Consider the following 17781-nt stretch of genomic DNA (forward strand, 5'->3'; position numbering starts at 1 on the left):
ACCGAGAGTGATGTTAGGAACCAATTTGGAGATCTGCTGGATAACTTCAATATACTCTTTGAAGCCTCTGACCTGTAAGCCACTACCTTTTACAGCATGAACTGATGTTCAGGATTATGATCTTAAGTTTTTCAAATTTGTATTATAGCTACTTAGGACAATTTATATTAGATGCTGCTTTTTTTTCTGAACATGTGTTGTCTCTGTATTTGCCTCCATTTAAGTAATAGTAATAAAAGGGTAACTGTGATCAGTTTCTCTGTTACTGGATTAATCACATACACATGCTAGCATGGGTTAATCTTAAATCAAGGTAACCTGACAGTAAAATTATGGCCTACTCTATTTCCTGATTCACTCCACCCCGTCTGACGACATACCTTAATAATCAAATTCCTAGATACACTGAGTAGGAAGGTTTTTATATGATGGTAGAAGGCAAGTTTGTTTGCAGCTGTGATTGACTGATATATTCATTCATTCAACTAATATTTAGTGAATACCTACTCTATGCCAGGCACTGTCCTGGGTCCTGGGGATACATTGGTGAATAAGACACGTATAGTCCATATTCTCCTGAAACTTATATTTTAATGGGAGAGAAATAAAAACAAGAAAACAACCAAGTAAATAAGATAATTCCAGAGAGTGCTAAGTGCTATTAGGAAAAAGGACTGTGTGCAGCAGTAGAGAGTAGTCAAGAGACCCATGTTGGGATGATGAGAGAAGAGATGGCTTTCAAAGAGCAGGAGAAGAGCATTCTAGGCACAGTGAACTCCACGTGCAAAGCGTCTAAGGCCTGAAAGAAGACTCACCAGTACAGCCAGAGCACACAGGCAGAGATAAAAGCGGCATGGAATAAAGATGCTGGGACAGCAGATCATACTGATTCTTTTAGACCACTATAGGAGCTTAGATTTTTAGTCTAAGTCCAACGAGAAGCCACTGAAGGGTTATGAGCAGGAGCATGAAATAACTCAATTTCTTCCTAAAGTGATTATTTTGGCTACTGTGTAGAAAATGGAATGAAGTGCTAGAAAGAGTGAAAGCATGGAGATCAGTTAGAAAGCTACTGTTAGAAGTGGGAAACAGGTCTGAGCTAAAGTCATGGCAGAGAAACAGAAGTGGACAGTTTGAGATATGAACATTTGAGATACATCCCTAAAACTGAATCAAAATAACTCAGTGAAGCTTTAGACAGAGGAATGGAAGGACTCACGCACGACTCCTAGATTTCTAGCTTGAGATATAAGGTGTTTGAAGGACTTGTCCATAGTCCCTGTCTTGGTCTGTTTGTGCTGCTATAACAAATACCTGAGACTGAATAATTTTTAAGAACAGAAATTTATTTTCTCACTGTTCTGGAGTCTGGGAAGTCTAAGATGAAGGCACTGACATTGGATACCTTGTGAGGGCCTCTTGCCGTGTCCTCTCATGGCAGAAAGGCAAGCAAGAGCTGACGAGCCAGCTAGCCAAGGCTCGTGAAGCCTCTTTGATAAGGACTTTAACACCATTCACAGGAGAGGAGTCCTCATGGCCTACCTCTTAAAGGCCTCACCTCTTAAGACCATCACACTGGCAACACCTGAATCTTGGAGGGGACACATTCAAACCATAGCAGTTCCACAACCAGTTAATGGTGGCATCAGGACTGAAACCCAGGTCTTTTGACCTAACGTCTTAACCACCATAGTATAATGTCTTCTTATGAAAAAAATTCCTTAACCTGAACTAGGTGAAATGAGTTGCTGTTGCTTTTGACCAAAGGAGCCAGATTCAGCAGTGCCTTGAAGCTGAAGTGTGGCTGCCGTACTATAACCTGCCCCCCATGCCAACAAGTTCCCTCACACAGTTGTCATTCTCACGATAATTAAGTAGAATGAAATAAATTACTACATTGTGGGGATTTTGAAATGTACATATAAAAAAAGATGGTATAATCACAAATCCACATCCTTTCTTTTTCCTCTGTCTTCGAATACTTTAATATAGAAGAAAGATCTAAATACAACTGTGAAAAGCCAGTTTCCTCCTCTACCTTTTGAAAAATTGAAAGAGCTCTAGTGGTGCCCTCTTATGTAACAAAATTCTACAACCTGCTACTTCATGGCTTAAAGATTTAACTTGGTGTGGAATTTGGTTTGGAACTACATGTACAGATAAAAACATGACATGGTCTTTTAAGACAAAGAAAATCCCCAACAACTTTTGGTGTCCTTTTTGACAGAGTCGGTTACCCCAAGGCTTTAGAATTGTTCATCCATGAGGTGTCATAATTTTTGTTAGTCATTTAGGCAGGGCAAGACAGTAGTGAAAGAAGGCATGAGAAGTTTCCTATAAAGCACCAAATAAAATATTTTAGATATGGGAAGACTCACATTAAATATAATGGTCAATTTTTTAAAAAAATAAAGTTTTAGCTTTGTGTTTATCATCCTAGGTGAGTCATTTTTTCAACTGTGGCATTTTTCTAGCAGTTTGCAAGAGGGCAGGTAGAGTGTTTATATGAATACCTTTCATCAAGCTCAACAGCTAATTCAGTTTCTATTGAGGATAAGCAATTCCTCACTCTGACTCTTGTCTTTTACATGACGTGCATCACTTTTATCGTTAAGATGACAACTAACTTAAAGCAAGCTAGAATACTTTAAACCTTCTTTAATGAAGGTGTTTAGAAACAAGGGTGGCATTGACAGTTTTACGTGTCTAGATCATGTTGTGCTACTAAAATATTTAAGTGTAATAAAGACGCTAACTGGATTTTTTTTCCTACAAGGACATGTTTTAAATCATTTTATAATTGTCTGACTACTTCCTTAAAGTTGATTTTTTCAGAAAAATCATTCATTTCTTCTGGTATGAGTATAGATCACTGTCTCTTTAAATTGCTTTTGGCTCTGTGTTCTAGTGGTAGCCTAATTACTAGAGTGAGAAAAAGTCTGAAAAACCTTTAGTCATTAAATTCATATATTTAACGAGTCACAACCTTGAAATCATGCTCTACCTAAAAACACTGTTAAAAGTGCTTGGTTATTATTACTAGGGGAAAGTTTTAATAAAAGCTAATTAAGCTACAAAAACTCCCAAGCGGTTAGGTGATTTTAGGGGCTAAATTTCTGGTAGTTCTCATTATCCTCGGATGGCTTTACTTAGTGTTTCACAACCATGACAGATGACAATGAAAAACTGCAGTGAAATTCATCCACCCTGACACTGTGCTAAGCACCGGCTTCTCCCTCTCCAAGTAAAATCAATACTCTGTTTGAGTAAACACGTTTACAGCTTTATTAGGATGTCTTACTTGTTCTGTAACAGCTACTTGAAGCTGTGGTAACAAATCGACTCAACTCAGTTAAACCTAGAGAGCTGGGTAAGAGGCCCATCGATAAGGTTGTTATAAAAATAAACTGCAGGAGATCAGAAAGCTGGAGCAAACAGTCTGGTAAGTGTCAATATTTTCCCTTATACAGGATGACAATAACAGTGAGATCTTGTGGAAAGTCTTTTTTTCCCCCTTAAAAACATTTCTTGTTTCAATTGGATAAAGCATTTCTACTTTTTGTGTAAAGCTTTTCTGAATGAAATTTTCACTTCCTAATTCCTATGTGCATCTGGAACAGGTTGTTGATATAAATACTTGGTATTTTTCATGGCATTTCAGATTCTTTATTTTCCTTCATGTTTACAGACATATTTTTGGTCTTCACTGACTTTATAAAATGAACTTACCCAATTTATCTGGAATACCTGTGTTGGCTCAGTCTTACTTTATTTTTATTAATGAAACAAAATTTTTGCCATCTGCATTCGGGAGGTCATTTCAATGCAGTGTTCACTCTTGCTATAATATGTGTGAGACTAATACTGTACTTTCAAAATTATGCCTTCCATGATTTTGCACTGAACAAGAACAAATAGCGTTGGCTTTGCACAGGCTGCACAACCTCCTGACTAGTGGTACTACATATAAAGTGTCTGCTACCTATTAGGAGCACGTCTCCACAGTGGGTATTGTTCTACCAAACAAGGACTCATATATCCTCGTTTAGATGTTCACAGGTTGCTCAAAGAACTAACATCTGGCAGGAAATTCCCACTTCAATTTGGCTAGCTTACACTATCCATATGTGACAAAGTAATGGTTTCCCCCTGCTGAAAAGTGCTCAGATGTAAACTTTTTTCTTTTATTTTCTATGTAGTGTAGTTGTAGTAAAATGTTGTTTTGTTTTGACTTCGTATTGACTACCGACTAGTCATGAACTCAACAACTTGTGATCCATATGTTAGAAAACACAGATTTTTTTCAAGAAAAAGAAAATCAACAAACATTAAATTTTGAAATAGCTTAAAAAGCTACTGTGCCTGCCAGGGTAAGGTCTGATCTAGTAGTTATCTGCATAATGAAAACCAAAGCTTAAGTGGTGTCAGATGGTGTGGTGGCTGACACGTACAGGAAGTCAGTTCAGAGCACAGGCTCCTTTACCACAACATACCCTCTCACATAAAGTAAGCAAATGAGAGGCAATGTATAATATATATGCAAGTGGTCAGTGTTCCAACTACGAGAACAACTTCACTGTCCTACAGCTATACCTATGAGGATAACTTATTATTCCCTCTTGGTGGTGGCTGAAAATGGAAACCGGTCAAGTTCTATTAACATGGCATGGGACACTGCATTTGAATTAAAAACAAAAACCAAAACCAACTTAAAAATGCCCCTAATTATGGAAAGAAGGTCCTGAAGAGTCCTCCTGAACAGTTTGTTTTACTCATATAGATAAGGTGCCCTTTTACCAGAATCCCTTTCAGAATATTGCTTTAAAAATCATCTATCGTCATGGAAAAAATATATACAAGATCAAGTCAGAATTTAAATTTTAAACCTAATTTGGATCTTTTGATGTGGTTCCCAAAATAAAAAAATAAAAGTTTAGCATATGGTTCTGTTTATTGCTAAAGTCAAACTTCAAAAAACAAACAAAAAAAGAAAACAAAAAAACCCTACTTCTGTCCATTTGGGATATTGACTCTTGACCTATATATTTATAGGACTATATAACAGAATGCCTAACTGAAACCTTTCACTGGGATTATGAACATATGTAATTATTGCATCATGATATTAAGTAATCTGGTTTCTAGTCCCATGTTTGCAATTAACTCCCTTGGCAAGTCATTTTGCCTTTCTTTGGGCCTTACTTTCTTCATTTGTCAAATGAATGGACTTTCGAATATACTCTGGTTTTCATACCTGACATCATGAGCTACCAAACAAAATGTGGACAGGGCCCAATGGGGACTCATTTAATCTTATTTCATTCTGTCTCAAATAAAACCTCATTTGACAAGAGTTTCACTACTGAAAATAGTTTAGAAACCTGAAAACCAGAAAATGTGATTTAAAAAAAAAAATTCCTTTTTAACACTAACAGTCTAAGCAATATAGTTAAAAAACAAAGATTCATGGGGGGTGGGGTGGGGAGAAATTGGTAAGAGGCATAAAAACCAATTATGATTTGTAATAATGAAGATGAAAATAATATTGACCAACACATGTTGTGCACAGGTGATGGCAGTCAACATTGTACTCCAAAAATTACGTATAATCAATCATGCTTCAATTAAAAAACAAATCAATGCTTATCTAGACAACAACAACAACAAAGTCTCATTGGGACAAACTCATAGCTGTTGGAACAAGGCAATGACAGTAAGCCCGTTTATGTGAGGCTGTGCTTATGCCCTAACTCATAAGCAAGATAACTAGTTTTGTTACTATTTAACTCAACTCAAAAACCTATATTTGATCAACTGCCAATTTTTCATAGCAGGATGGTTTTAAAATTTTAAAAGCATTTGATGACAGAAACTGATTTTTAATTTGCCATTTTGTGGGCTAGAAATAAAACACATATTTGAACTCTATAAAATGCCAGTATGAACTGGATAATTAAATGAAAAATTAAGACAATCAAATGAAAGATATATGTACTGAGAGTAGCTGTTAATTTGGTAATCACGTTGCTAATTTTTGTTTGTTTTATTCAGACCTCTGCCGATATTAAAAGCCTTACAACATCAGAGGTTACATTTCATACAAATTATCATATAGTTTGGAATGTTGTGTCTAATGACTTATCTACTATGGCCAAGACTACTGCTAGGTCCCAAGGTTGGCTAGGCTCTGCATGAGTGCTACTCACATGTGATTTTATTTATTTAGAAATTATGTTAATTACAAAGCCAATAAAAGCACATTGTAAAAAAAATTCAAACCTCATTGAAACGTATAGAGTAAGAAGTGACTATCTCATCGATCCATCTTCCAGTATACCCACTGTCTACTGTATATTTCTTCTTGGGACTTTTAGATGCATTTATATACATACCCACAACATACACACAAAAGGCCATTTTTAACAAAATATAAGTGGCATATCATACTTATTATTTTGTAACATTTTTATTCCCACTTATCAAGATATCATCCAGAAGGTGTTATATAAAGAAATGGGCTAGATATTTGATAAGCCCAAAATCTAACAGCATTCAACTCATCACTAATTTTTATTTTTGTGCTATAAAAAAATACTAACCAAATAATTCTATAGAATCAATAAATAGGGATGGTTGATCAGTGATTACCAGACTTTTGGATTTTACAGAACACTGAAATTTCCCAAAAAGATTTTAGGAACAAACATAGGGTTGCCAAACTTCATTTTTGCTAGGTAAAAACATAAAAAAAAAAATCCATTACTACCAACATTATTCATAAAGACAGGACAATTTAACACCCAAAAGTAGGAAGGACAAGATTTAAAACTGAACACATTTAGCTTTATGAAAATTTACTATATTGCCCCTACCTTTTTTCATTTTGATATTGGCTGACAAAAACTTTGTTATGTCATAGACTGGCACCAGTCCACAGACCAGTGTTTTGAAAACTACTTTGGCTATTTTTTCTCACTTGGAGAGGAAGATAAGAGGATACAGTAATGGAAGGGAGTGTGGCAAAACAGGTAGGTGTAAGAACTTCGGGGTCAAATTGAGTTTGAATCCTGGCTTTCAACATGACCGTGAGCAAATTACGTAATCTCTCATAACTCCAAAACCAGAAGAACTGTCCAGATGAGCCTGGACCCGCTGCCAACCCACAGATTTGTGGAACTAAATAAATGGATTTTTTGGGGGGTCATGAAGTTTTGGAGGTGGTCAGTTATGCAGCAAAAGCTAACTGATATATGTTATATGAATTAGATAGATAAGTAAAATAGTAGCTGGGACCATTACAGAATTCAAATTAGTTCACTAATATTCTAGGTCAGGAAATTGATACATATATATTTGTCATGTCTCAATTCTGTCTAAGAAAATTAACCAGAAATTTTACTTATGACATTTCCTCTGGCCTTGTGCTACTTTTCATATCAACATATCTTTTTATATCAACATAGTTTTCTTGGAATAAACATTTGTCAATAATATTTAAATATAGTAAACCTAAGGTTCATATTTGAGCTTGGGGTCTGAAAGCCGACATGGCTCAGAATGTCTTTGTCTTTTCCAAATCCCCAGAAGATAAAGTCCTTTGAATTCCATTATTTACTTATTTACAATTGATTCTAGATGGAAGCTAACCAGGATATTAGATCTTTGAGGGAACATTCGTGTTTGTGAGAAATTCAGACTTTACCCTAAAATAATCCTGTATTGCACATGAACCAAAGTGATTTCTCTTTTTGTCAGAGCTGGAGAAGGATAATCTTTACCTCTTTTAACTAACAAATGCTCATAGTCATAGGCAGGGTTCTTGAAATTTGATCCTGGTCCAACTTCAGCTTATCTAAGTGTCTGGATGTGTAACACTAGCATAGCATGTAATGAAGCATTCTATGATTATGCATGGGTATGAATGTCTCTTCCCTTCCCTTGCATGAACTCGAACTGCTATCTATGGTGAATGTTTCATATTCCTAATGACCAAGTCAATTCCATACTTCGATTGACGGCTTTAAGAAAAATTTCTGCTTAAGAAATAAAACACGGAAGATGTCCTACTAGAGGAGAAAGACAAGAAAAGGTGTTGTTGATATGGGGTGGTTTAGCAGTGGGCAGCTGTCATCTTGGTCACCATCAATTAAATCCCTAGCAGACAGTGGGTCATATGAAGGCTTTGGTTTGTGAGAGAAGAAGTGTGAGAAACCATATATTTAACATTCACCGTGGCCAGGCCATGGCTCACTTGGGAGAGCGTGGTGCTGACAACACCAAGTCAAGGGTTAAGATCCCCTTAGCGGTCATCTTAAAAAAAAAAAAAAAACATTCACCAAGTTATTTTCTAGTCTTCTGAGTTGGAGAGCAAAAGGGGTGGTGCAGGAAAAAAAAAAATCACAAGAATTCTGCACTGGCTGGTTAGCTCAGTTATTTAGAGCATGGTGCTGATAACACCTAGGCCCAGGGTTTGATCCCTATACTGGCCAGCTGCCAAAAAAAAGGAATTCTGCACCACTTCTTTGCACAGCGCAATGAAGCAGCAATTAAGAAGAATAAGAGAGAAAGCTACAAATGTTTGGGAACAAACAAAGTGAGGATGGACAATTAGAAGATCTTTATGGCTCTCAGAAGTATACACAGACGTTACAGGAAGAGGAAGTAGTATCTTGTTCTGGAAATAAATCTTTTTCTTCCTTACCAAAATTATTTTCTAAACATGAATTAGAAAGTGAATTTAGTGCTCCTTTTTATTAGATAAAAAAGAACATAATTATTTACATTGTGATTGCTAAGTGGTTTTTTTCTTTTCTTTCTTTCTTTCTTAATTTTTATTAAATCAAAATTGATTAACATATTTTGGGGGTTCAACACTGAGATGTGTTGATCAAATCAATATTACTAGCATATATATTGTTACAAATCATAATTATTCTTTATGCCCCTTGTCCAATCACTCCCCTTCCCCCATTCCCTCTCACCTCCCCCATCTAATCACCCTAGATTTCTTCTCTATTTCTGAAAGAATAATGGTTACTCTGTTGCTTTGCTGCCTAAATGATCTGTCTAATGCTGAGAGGCGTGATCAGGTCACCCAATACTACCGTAGAGCAGAGGCCTCTTCCGTCACTCTGAAATGGGCTCTGTGGAGAGAGACATCCTCCTCCTTTCTTTATCTCTGCTGGTGACTCCTTGTGTCAACGCACTCCCGTGGCTAGCGGACCATCTGTGTGGTGGTTGTGGCATCTAGCCGCCTTTGCGGCAGCCATGGTTATTGTGGTGGCTGTGGTGGGCCACCCACATGGAGGAGATGTTTTTGGCATGCTCCTTGGTGCTGGCAGTGTGCCTGGTTGTGGAGAGTGTCTGATCCCTGGTTCCATGCCCTGGGTCCCCGAGTGGGTCCCGAGGCTCTGGCACAGCGTGCCTGATTGTGGGAGGGGGGTCCGGTCCCCTTCTCCATACCCCAGGTCCCCAGGTGGGCTCCAAGGCACTGGTGTAGGATGCCTGGTTGTGGGAGGGGGAGTCTGGTCCCCTTCTCCATGCCCCAGGTTCCGGGGTGTGCCCTGAGGTGCTGACTCAGTGAGTCTGCTTGTGGGAGGGGGGTCCAGTCCCCGGCTCCAAAACCCCCGGGTCCCCAGGTGGGCCCTGAGGCACTGGCATGGTGAACCTGATTGTGGGAGGGGGGTCCGGTCCCCTTATCCATGCCCTGGGTCCCAGGGCAGGCCCCGAGGCGCTGGCATGGTGAGCCTGGTTTTGGGAGGGGGGCTGAGTGGTTTTAAGAGATGTTTGCATATTGTAGGTAATCTTTTTTTACAGTAATACATTTTTGCTGTTAAAGCTATGATGAGAACTTTGAAAACAGTATTCAGAGGCAGCAGAGTTACTTCACTATCATTCAAAATAAAATGTTCGGGCCAACTCCGTGGCGCATTTGGGAGAGTGCAGCGCTGGGAGCGCAGCAGTGCTCCCACCGCGGGTTCGGATCCTATATAAGGATGGCCAGGGCGCTCGCTGGCTGAGCGCGGTGCGGCCGGTCACAAAAAGAGAAAAAAAACAAAAACAAAATAAAATGTTCTAGTCTATATATGGCTCTTAATCAAGTTCTTTTATACTAAGAATGTTGGTCCTTGGGTGAGGTTTCTAGTCTTTTATCTGTGAGTTGTATATATGTGCCTGGACATAATCTGTCAAAGGTGTACTCACTTTCAGTCTAAAGATGATTTGTAAGTCTAGTCCATATTCCTACGGCTGCCATAAAACACAAAACTAAATCATATTAGATTAACACAGGCTGCTATTGACAGCCCAGTGGGAACGTATTGATTAGGTACCCTTTCATGTTATTTGTTATGATTTTTCTTCTCAGTTTCATTTACTGGGAAGACACAGGGGAAGAGATTTCAGCAGGAACAATGACAGTGCCTGTCACAAAATGTTCTCAATGTTTCCATTTGTTACTATGGCAGTGACAAAGAGGGTTCCAAATGAAAAGGCAGACCTGCTGTGACAAAGCACAGCAGGACAACAGGAAGAAATTTTCTCCTGACCTGGGAAATTAGGAAATCATACTTAGAGATTATAGAATTGTCTCCATTTCCAAGGGTACAATCCTAGCATTGGGCTTTTGAGGAATAATGTGAAAAGAGTAGTTCCATCAGGGCTGGCCAGTGACAGATAACGAGCAAATGTTACAAAGTGCTTAAGGCCTCCAAAGAGAACAAAGAGGTATGCTTATAGAGGCTAGAGGGATTTGTCACTGTCATTAAGCCCTTGAGATGAAACTATGAATTTAATTTATATACCTTTGGAGTACTCACTTTTAGATTATACATGAAAATCCATGATGTGATCATGTATCTTTTAAGTGGCTAGCAGGAAAACATGGCACTCCGGTACTGGGATAGGTAATTAGCACATGGTAGCTGAAGTGATGCTTTATCCCAAAACTTGAAATTTATGGGAAGAAAATTATTGTCTTTTGGAGAGTTAAATCACCACAAAGTGGACTGAAATAGAGAGATGCAAAGTCACAAAAGGAAGAAATACTCTTAGGCCAGCAAAATTTGAAAGAATCAGAATGAATACATTAACTATCTAAAGATAGAATGTGTCAATCAGAAAGGAGATATGTTAATCAGGCAATTAAGCAAATAAAAGAAGTAAATGCAAAAGTTGTCACTGCCTCTCTGTTTATGTCCAAAGTCCCGGGAGTCTCCAACAGCTGCAGTTACTTTCTAAGCCAGTCAGAAGGCTCTCGCTGGTGTGGAGATGGGAGCAGGGGGTTTTAAACAATGGATTATTTAGTATTTCCAACTAACAAGACCATCTCTATTACAATGGATGCTTCAGGTAGCTCAGCCTGGTGCTACTCAACAGTTGATTCATATAATCCCTTATTCGGATTCCATGCTAAGCAAGCAAGTTTATGGTCTGGCTTTCTGCATCTCTACAGTACAACTGATTCTACTGCTTAGCAAAAAGCTCTTGGTTCAAACTCACCAGGGACTACAGTCTTTGGATTCTCTTCCCTTTCAGTTTCTCTTTCTTTTCTGCAACAATCTTACCTTAGAGTCCTCAGAACCCTATGAGATGACAAAAAGCCTCTCTTCAATAAAGGAAATCATCTATTCAGATAATAGGAAGATTCTCTTTGGCAAAACCAGCTTTTGTCAGGAAGGCTGGTCTGTAGTTTTCGGTTCTAATGATGAGATTTCCCTAAATGTTTAGAGAAGCAGTACAGGGCAGTGAGTAAGAGCATTGACTGTGGAGCCAGATGCCTGGGTTTGAACCCTATAGCTATGAGACAATGAGCACATTGCCTAACCTGTCCTCACCTTGGTTTCTTCATCAGTAAAATAGGGTTAAAAATAATCCACATCAAGAAGATTTTGTGAACATTAAATTAATATATGTACATTTTGTATCCATTAACCAACCTCTCCCTGTTGCCCTGTCCCCCTTACCCTTCCCAGCCTGTAATAACCACCATTCTAGTCTCTACTTCAATAAGCTCAACTTTTAAGTTCTAGTGTTCTATAGTAGTGCTAGGTGTCTGCAATGAACAATTTATTGTATACTTTCAAATTGCTAGAAGACAGGAATTCAAATGTTCTCAACACAAAGAAATGATAAATGTTTTTAATGATGGCTATGCTAATTACCCTGATTTGAACACCACACATTGTACATAGGTGTGATGGTTAATTTTAGGTGTCAAGCTTAGATTAAGGAATATATAGAAACCTGGTAAAGCATTATTTTTGGGTGTGTCTATGAGGGTGTTTCCGGAAGAGATTAATGTGTAAGCCTGAGTGGACTAGGTGGGAAAGACCCGCCTGCAATATGGGTGGGCACCATCCAATCCACTGGGGACCTAGAGAGAACATAATTGGAGGAAAGGGTGAATCTTTCATTCCATTTCTGCTGGAGCTGGGATACACTCTTCTCTCCTGTCTATGGACATCTGAACTAGAGACTCTTCAACTTTTAGTTTCTAGGATTTACACCAGTGGCACCCCAGCTCTCAGGCCTTTTCCTTGGATTGAGAATCATACCATTGGCATCTCTGGTTCTGAGGCTTCTGGACTTGGACTGGGCCACACACTACCAGCATCCAGTTTGCAGACAGCTTATCGTCAGCCTCCTCAGCCTTCGTAATTGTGTGAGCCAATTCCTCTAAGTTCCCTGTCATATATTTATATACATACCTTATTGGTTCTGTCTCTCTGGAGAACTCTGACTAATATACAACATGTATTGAAATATCACTCTGTACCCCATAAATATGTATAATAAATTTTTTTTAAAAAGCACAAATATTCCCTTACAAAATATCAATAGTTTACAATAAAATACAAATTCAGAAAAGCAAAGTGTGTGTGTGTGTGTGTGTGTGTGTGTGTGTGTGTGAAGTGCTTAATTGGCTAGTAGGTGCTATATAAAGGTTACCTATTGCTATTATTTTGTAGCTTGGCTCACATAGGTGGAATGTGCTGGATATGCTAACATATTTATTCCATTGATAAATTGACATTAGAGTGTTTCTCTCATTGCGTGACCCAGTGTTTAGGATCTGATTACCCTGGGAACTGATCAGAGTAGGTATAAAGTGAGAAAAATGACTATCTAATTGAAGTATTACCAGTGAAGTCCTGCCTAGTTTCAGCCTGCCTTCCACTTTCTCTATTCTGATTTCAACAGTGTGTAGTAAAATCCAGTGTTTGGAGCCTGGATATACTAGAAATGAATAAAGTATGGAAGCTGCCAAAGCTTACAGGGTTGGGCAAACTATAGCCTGTAGGCCAAATCTGGCCTGTGGCCTGTTTTTGTATAGCTGGAGAGCTAAGAAAGATTTAAAAAAATTTTATAGTGTTGTAAAAAAAACAAGCAAGCAGACCAACAAACAAAACAAGAAGAATATGCAATATAGCCTATAATGTGGCTTGCAAAGCCTAAAATTTTTACTACCTGGCTGTTTACAAAAAAAAAAAAAAAAAAGGTTGTGGACCCTACTTCTACATTCTCTTTCCTTTTTACTTACCTAACTGTATTCCAACAATAAATATAATGAGGCTAGGTAAGTGGAGTGGCATACAAAGAGGCTGAAAAGCCTCTAACAAAAATCCTACCTGATCTGATATAGTTTACTTATCACTCTAACCACAATAAAAAATGTTAGAGGCTAAAAATAGCCTCTCTCTCCCTCAAAAGTCTATACATTCTTACCTAGTACTGGTAGCATTATAGGTAGTTAGAGGTCTATAAGGGAATCTGCTGTTGCAGGGCCAGGAAGCCCAGGACCCCAGGGCCAGAGGAAGTAGCTAATTAGGTCACCATCATATCTATGATGGCCTCATTATGTGTCCTACTGAATGCCAAAGAAATAGAATACTTACTATGTTAACAATTTTAAAGTACTTAAGTAATGCACATAGATGGTACAAGTTTAAAAGTTTCTGGACAAAGATTTCTCATTTAACCAATTTCTAACCAGGAAATCACTAGTGTTTCCTTAATGTATTGTTAAGGTCAGTAGGGGTTGGGGCGTCCCTTACACAGAATATGACTTAATTCTGAATAAAATATTTTTATCCTTTAACTCTGAAGAGTATGGGATAAGAAAATTAGCTGCAAAGTACTCTATTATTTTCAATGATGAAGCTCTTTCAGAGCAAAGAAATAAAAACACAAGCATGACCATAAACTAGAACGTTGTCTATAATATGCACTCTTTCCAAAGAATATAGGACATGGGGCATCCTAACTGTTAACAGTTCATTTAAGACTGGGCATGAATAGTTTCAGAGAAAGAAAAACAAAAAAGTTATGTTGGTAAAAAGACTATTAAGTTACAAGAATATTTTTAAAAACAATATTAAGTTGAAGTCATCACATAAACTTAAATAAATTTCCCAGGATTCAAATTATCCTCCAGGGACAGGAGAACAACGATTAACTCTGTTTGCCTTTTTTACCTTGTCTTGCTTGATGTTATGAGAAAGAAAGAGAGATAAGGAGAGACTCCTTTGGGCTATTTTTCAGGAATCTAAAGCTTTCTAGAGACCACAATCTAGCTGAACTACACCTAACTAAAAGGAATTTAGACTCAGCAAAAGAACATTTGAATCAGATTTTAGATCAATCTAATTCTGAGCCAATTGTCTTGATCTTATTTCTGAATACTCACTCCCAGCATGATTTAGCACTTATAAAATTTGCCAGTTCTTACTGAGCCTGAACTAGGCAAAAATTTAACCCTCCCCAGTATAATAAACATGCACTACTGTGTTAGAAACAGATGTTTAAACCAAAGGTTATAATCCAAAGCATCATCCTTAGTTATTAGCATACCCTTTAATATCACCACAATTTGTTTTTTAAAGAACAACAATGTGTTAACATTTAAGCCTGAAGGGCTGGGAATAATGTGTATATTGTACTTGATGCAGCTTGTTTATGCATATTCTGACAGATACAATTAATCTTGTGATAATGACTGGCGTATAGCATAATAGCAAATTATCTTTGCCAAACACGTATTTTTCCTGTAGTAAAATCCCCTCATAATACTCATAAAAACAGTGGCATATAGAAAGAACATTAGGAGTTAATAATTTAAAAGAAGAAATTAAAACTTATTAAATTAATAAATCCTGGCTATTGGTAGAGACAAGGGTTAACATGATTAACTTATAAGTAAGTATGAAATAAATGAGTCTGTACCTCCAACAAATGCATCTCCAGCTCCATTGGTGTCAATAATTTCTTCCTGGTTTTGATCCAAAACAGCAAAAGCAGTGACTTCACTTCCTGCAATTAGAGCCAAAGAAAAGCAGACTTACTTCTCTTTGTAATACACATAAGTTCACCTAGTAAAATATGAAGCTCATTCAAAGAGAGCTCTATATTCTGTACATGAGCACTTGGAAACCAAGGTGCAAAGTCATCTGCAAGTAATACTTATTTGTAGTTTTCAGCACAGAGATGCTGTATGTGTCTAGTGAGAGTTATACCTAGGTAGTTTACTTTTTTTTTGGAATGACTGTAAATGGTAGCAGTACCATTTGGACAGTATAAATGATTGAACAGAAACTATGAGCTAAAGAAGTGTTTGTATGGATTGGATTATGGGTCTTTAAAAAAAGCTTCAAGCCTGACTGTGTTCTTTGCATTGAAATCTTTGATACAGTTAAAGAGCTGTGAATTTAAAAAATATAAATAATGAGTCTTGGGTGTTTCTCTACCAAAAAACCACAACGGCACAATAAAGAACATTACTACTATTTTGTTACAATACTTCATGCCTATGTAAAGAACTATTGATTTTAGTTGGCTTATTACAAATAACCTAATCTGGTTACTTTTTTGCAACGGAGTCACTAATTATGTCAACTAGTGAAAGGGAAAGCTATCACTGAATGCATGGGCAGAACAAAAGGGACACTGCAAAGAAAGGGCTTTCGTCCTAGAGCAATCTGGACCAGGGCTTGGATGTTTTGACACAGAGTAACCTAATACAGTACTTTAAACTTGGCACATGACAGTGGAATGAAGTTATCTATGATGAAATCTGGCTTAGAAGACATCTGCAGATGACTGGATAATGCTTTTTATTGGGGGCTGGATCTTCTGAAATCACCAATTTGCATCGTTTATGGGACAGTCGTGGCTAAAGACTGTACTCTTCAATCTCATCTGAGAACCTTAAGAAAGATCTTAATAAAGAACCATAAGAACCTTAAAAAGCATATTCTGTCTGCCTTTTGCTACCTGCTACTAATGGATACTTTCAACAAGAGACAAACATAGATAGGTTAATGAAAAAATAATCCTCCTGGAAAGATTGATATTCAAGAAGAGGACTAGTTTACTTGGTGATCCCTTTTGACTATATGACTACAGATGCTAAGAAAACTGTATACCAGAAGCATCTATTTAAACTCTTTAACTAAACTTTTCACACTTTGTTAACACTAGGGCCTATGCAACAGTTAATAAGATTTTGATTAATTGGAAGTTATGGCATAAAAATCCAGGATTAAGTTTTCTAGGGAGTATGCAGTACATTTGGCTATATAGGCAAAAAAAAAAAAAAAAAAAAAAGTGTCAGTAGACTATTAGGGACAGAGCTGCGGTCTGATTTAGGAAAAGGTCTGTACCATAAACATTTATTTAAAAAGTCTGGTTTTATTACTTCCAAGTACAAGTCAAGCTATAAAGAAAACTAACAACTATAAACTATGTTCTTACAAACAGGTACTAAATAAGTAAAATGAGCTAAGTTAATGACCATTACTGTTTATAATATGGTTACGTTATGTAATGATATAAAATGTCTATAAAACATTTTAAGTAATTTAAGAACGAATTACTGGATGTACAAATTTGAAAATAATTATATATGAATGGTAAGCTACAATTAGATATAATTCCTTGATTTCTTTGTTTGATTCGAAGTTATTCATTTTTGATTGAATAAATCTTTATTTATGAATGAAATCTAATTCATAATGGAAGATATTATTTATTTTTTTTGTCTTTTTGTGACTGGTAAGGGGATCGCAACCCTTGGCTTGGTGTTGCCCGCACCGCGCTCAGCCAGTGAGTGCACCGGCCATCCCTATATAGGATCCCAACCCGCGGCGGGAGCATCACTGCGCTCCCAAGCGCTGCACTCTCCCGAGTGCGCCACGGGGCCGGCCCTGGAAGAGATTATTTTGAACTTCGTTCTTAAGAATCATGATTCCTTGGTCTAAATTGCTGAAAATTCTAATTAAATGCAGTTTTACTATACTTTGTTCTGGAAATATGTGTAGATCATTGAGATGCTCTATCCTTAGTTGTCATATGAAGTTCAATTTCCTGAAATATAAAGTAGAATGATTTTTCACCATTTATATTCACTAGTACAAATAAGTATATAAGAATATTATGTATGTAAAAATGTGTCATAAATTAAGTACAGATACAGCCCAGTTTTCATTATTTTCTGCATCTTAGAGCACTATGAAAATTTCTTTCAAAATAATGACCCCGAAAATCTGTAAGATCCTGAAATGTGTTCTGAGTCATGGAGGAAGGATTAAACAATGTTCAATAATATTTAAATTCAATTACATTTTTTGTACATTCTAATTTTTAAAAATGTGTTGACCTAAGCTGGTTTACAGAGCTATTAACCCCCCCCAACGTAACTAGCTAAACAGTATTCACCAGCATAATCTATTCCATAGCCATTCTAGATAATGTATTGTATAAACATATGAAGTACATTCATTAACA

The 17781-nt window shown here is 37.2% G+C and overlaps 1 protein-coding gene across 2 annotated transcripts in view; it reads right to left on the minus strand.

Annotated features, from left to right (window-relative positions):
- Nucleotides 1-17781, minus strand: part of ADK (adenosine kinase) — a 556699-nt gene that overhangs the window by 18569 nt on the left and 520349 nt on the right. For both annotated transcript variants that reach the window (XM_063102515.1, XM_063102516.1), the window contains exon 10: nucleotides 15223-15309. In XM_063102515.1, coding sequence (XP_062958585.1) covers nucleotides 15223-15309 — 87 coding nt within the window. The remainder of the gene's footprint in view (nucleotides 1-15222; nucleotides 15310-17781) is intronic.

This window comes from Cynocephalus volans, chromosome 7 (genome assembly GCF_027409185.1).
Source record: "Cynocephalus volans isolate mCynVol1 chromosome 7, mCynVol1.pri, whole genome shotgun sequence".
NCBI lineage: Eukaryota > Metazoa > Chordata > Mammalia > Dermoptera > Cynocephalidae > Cynocephalus > Cynocephalus volans.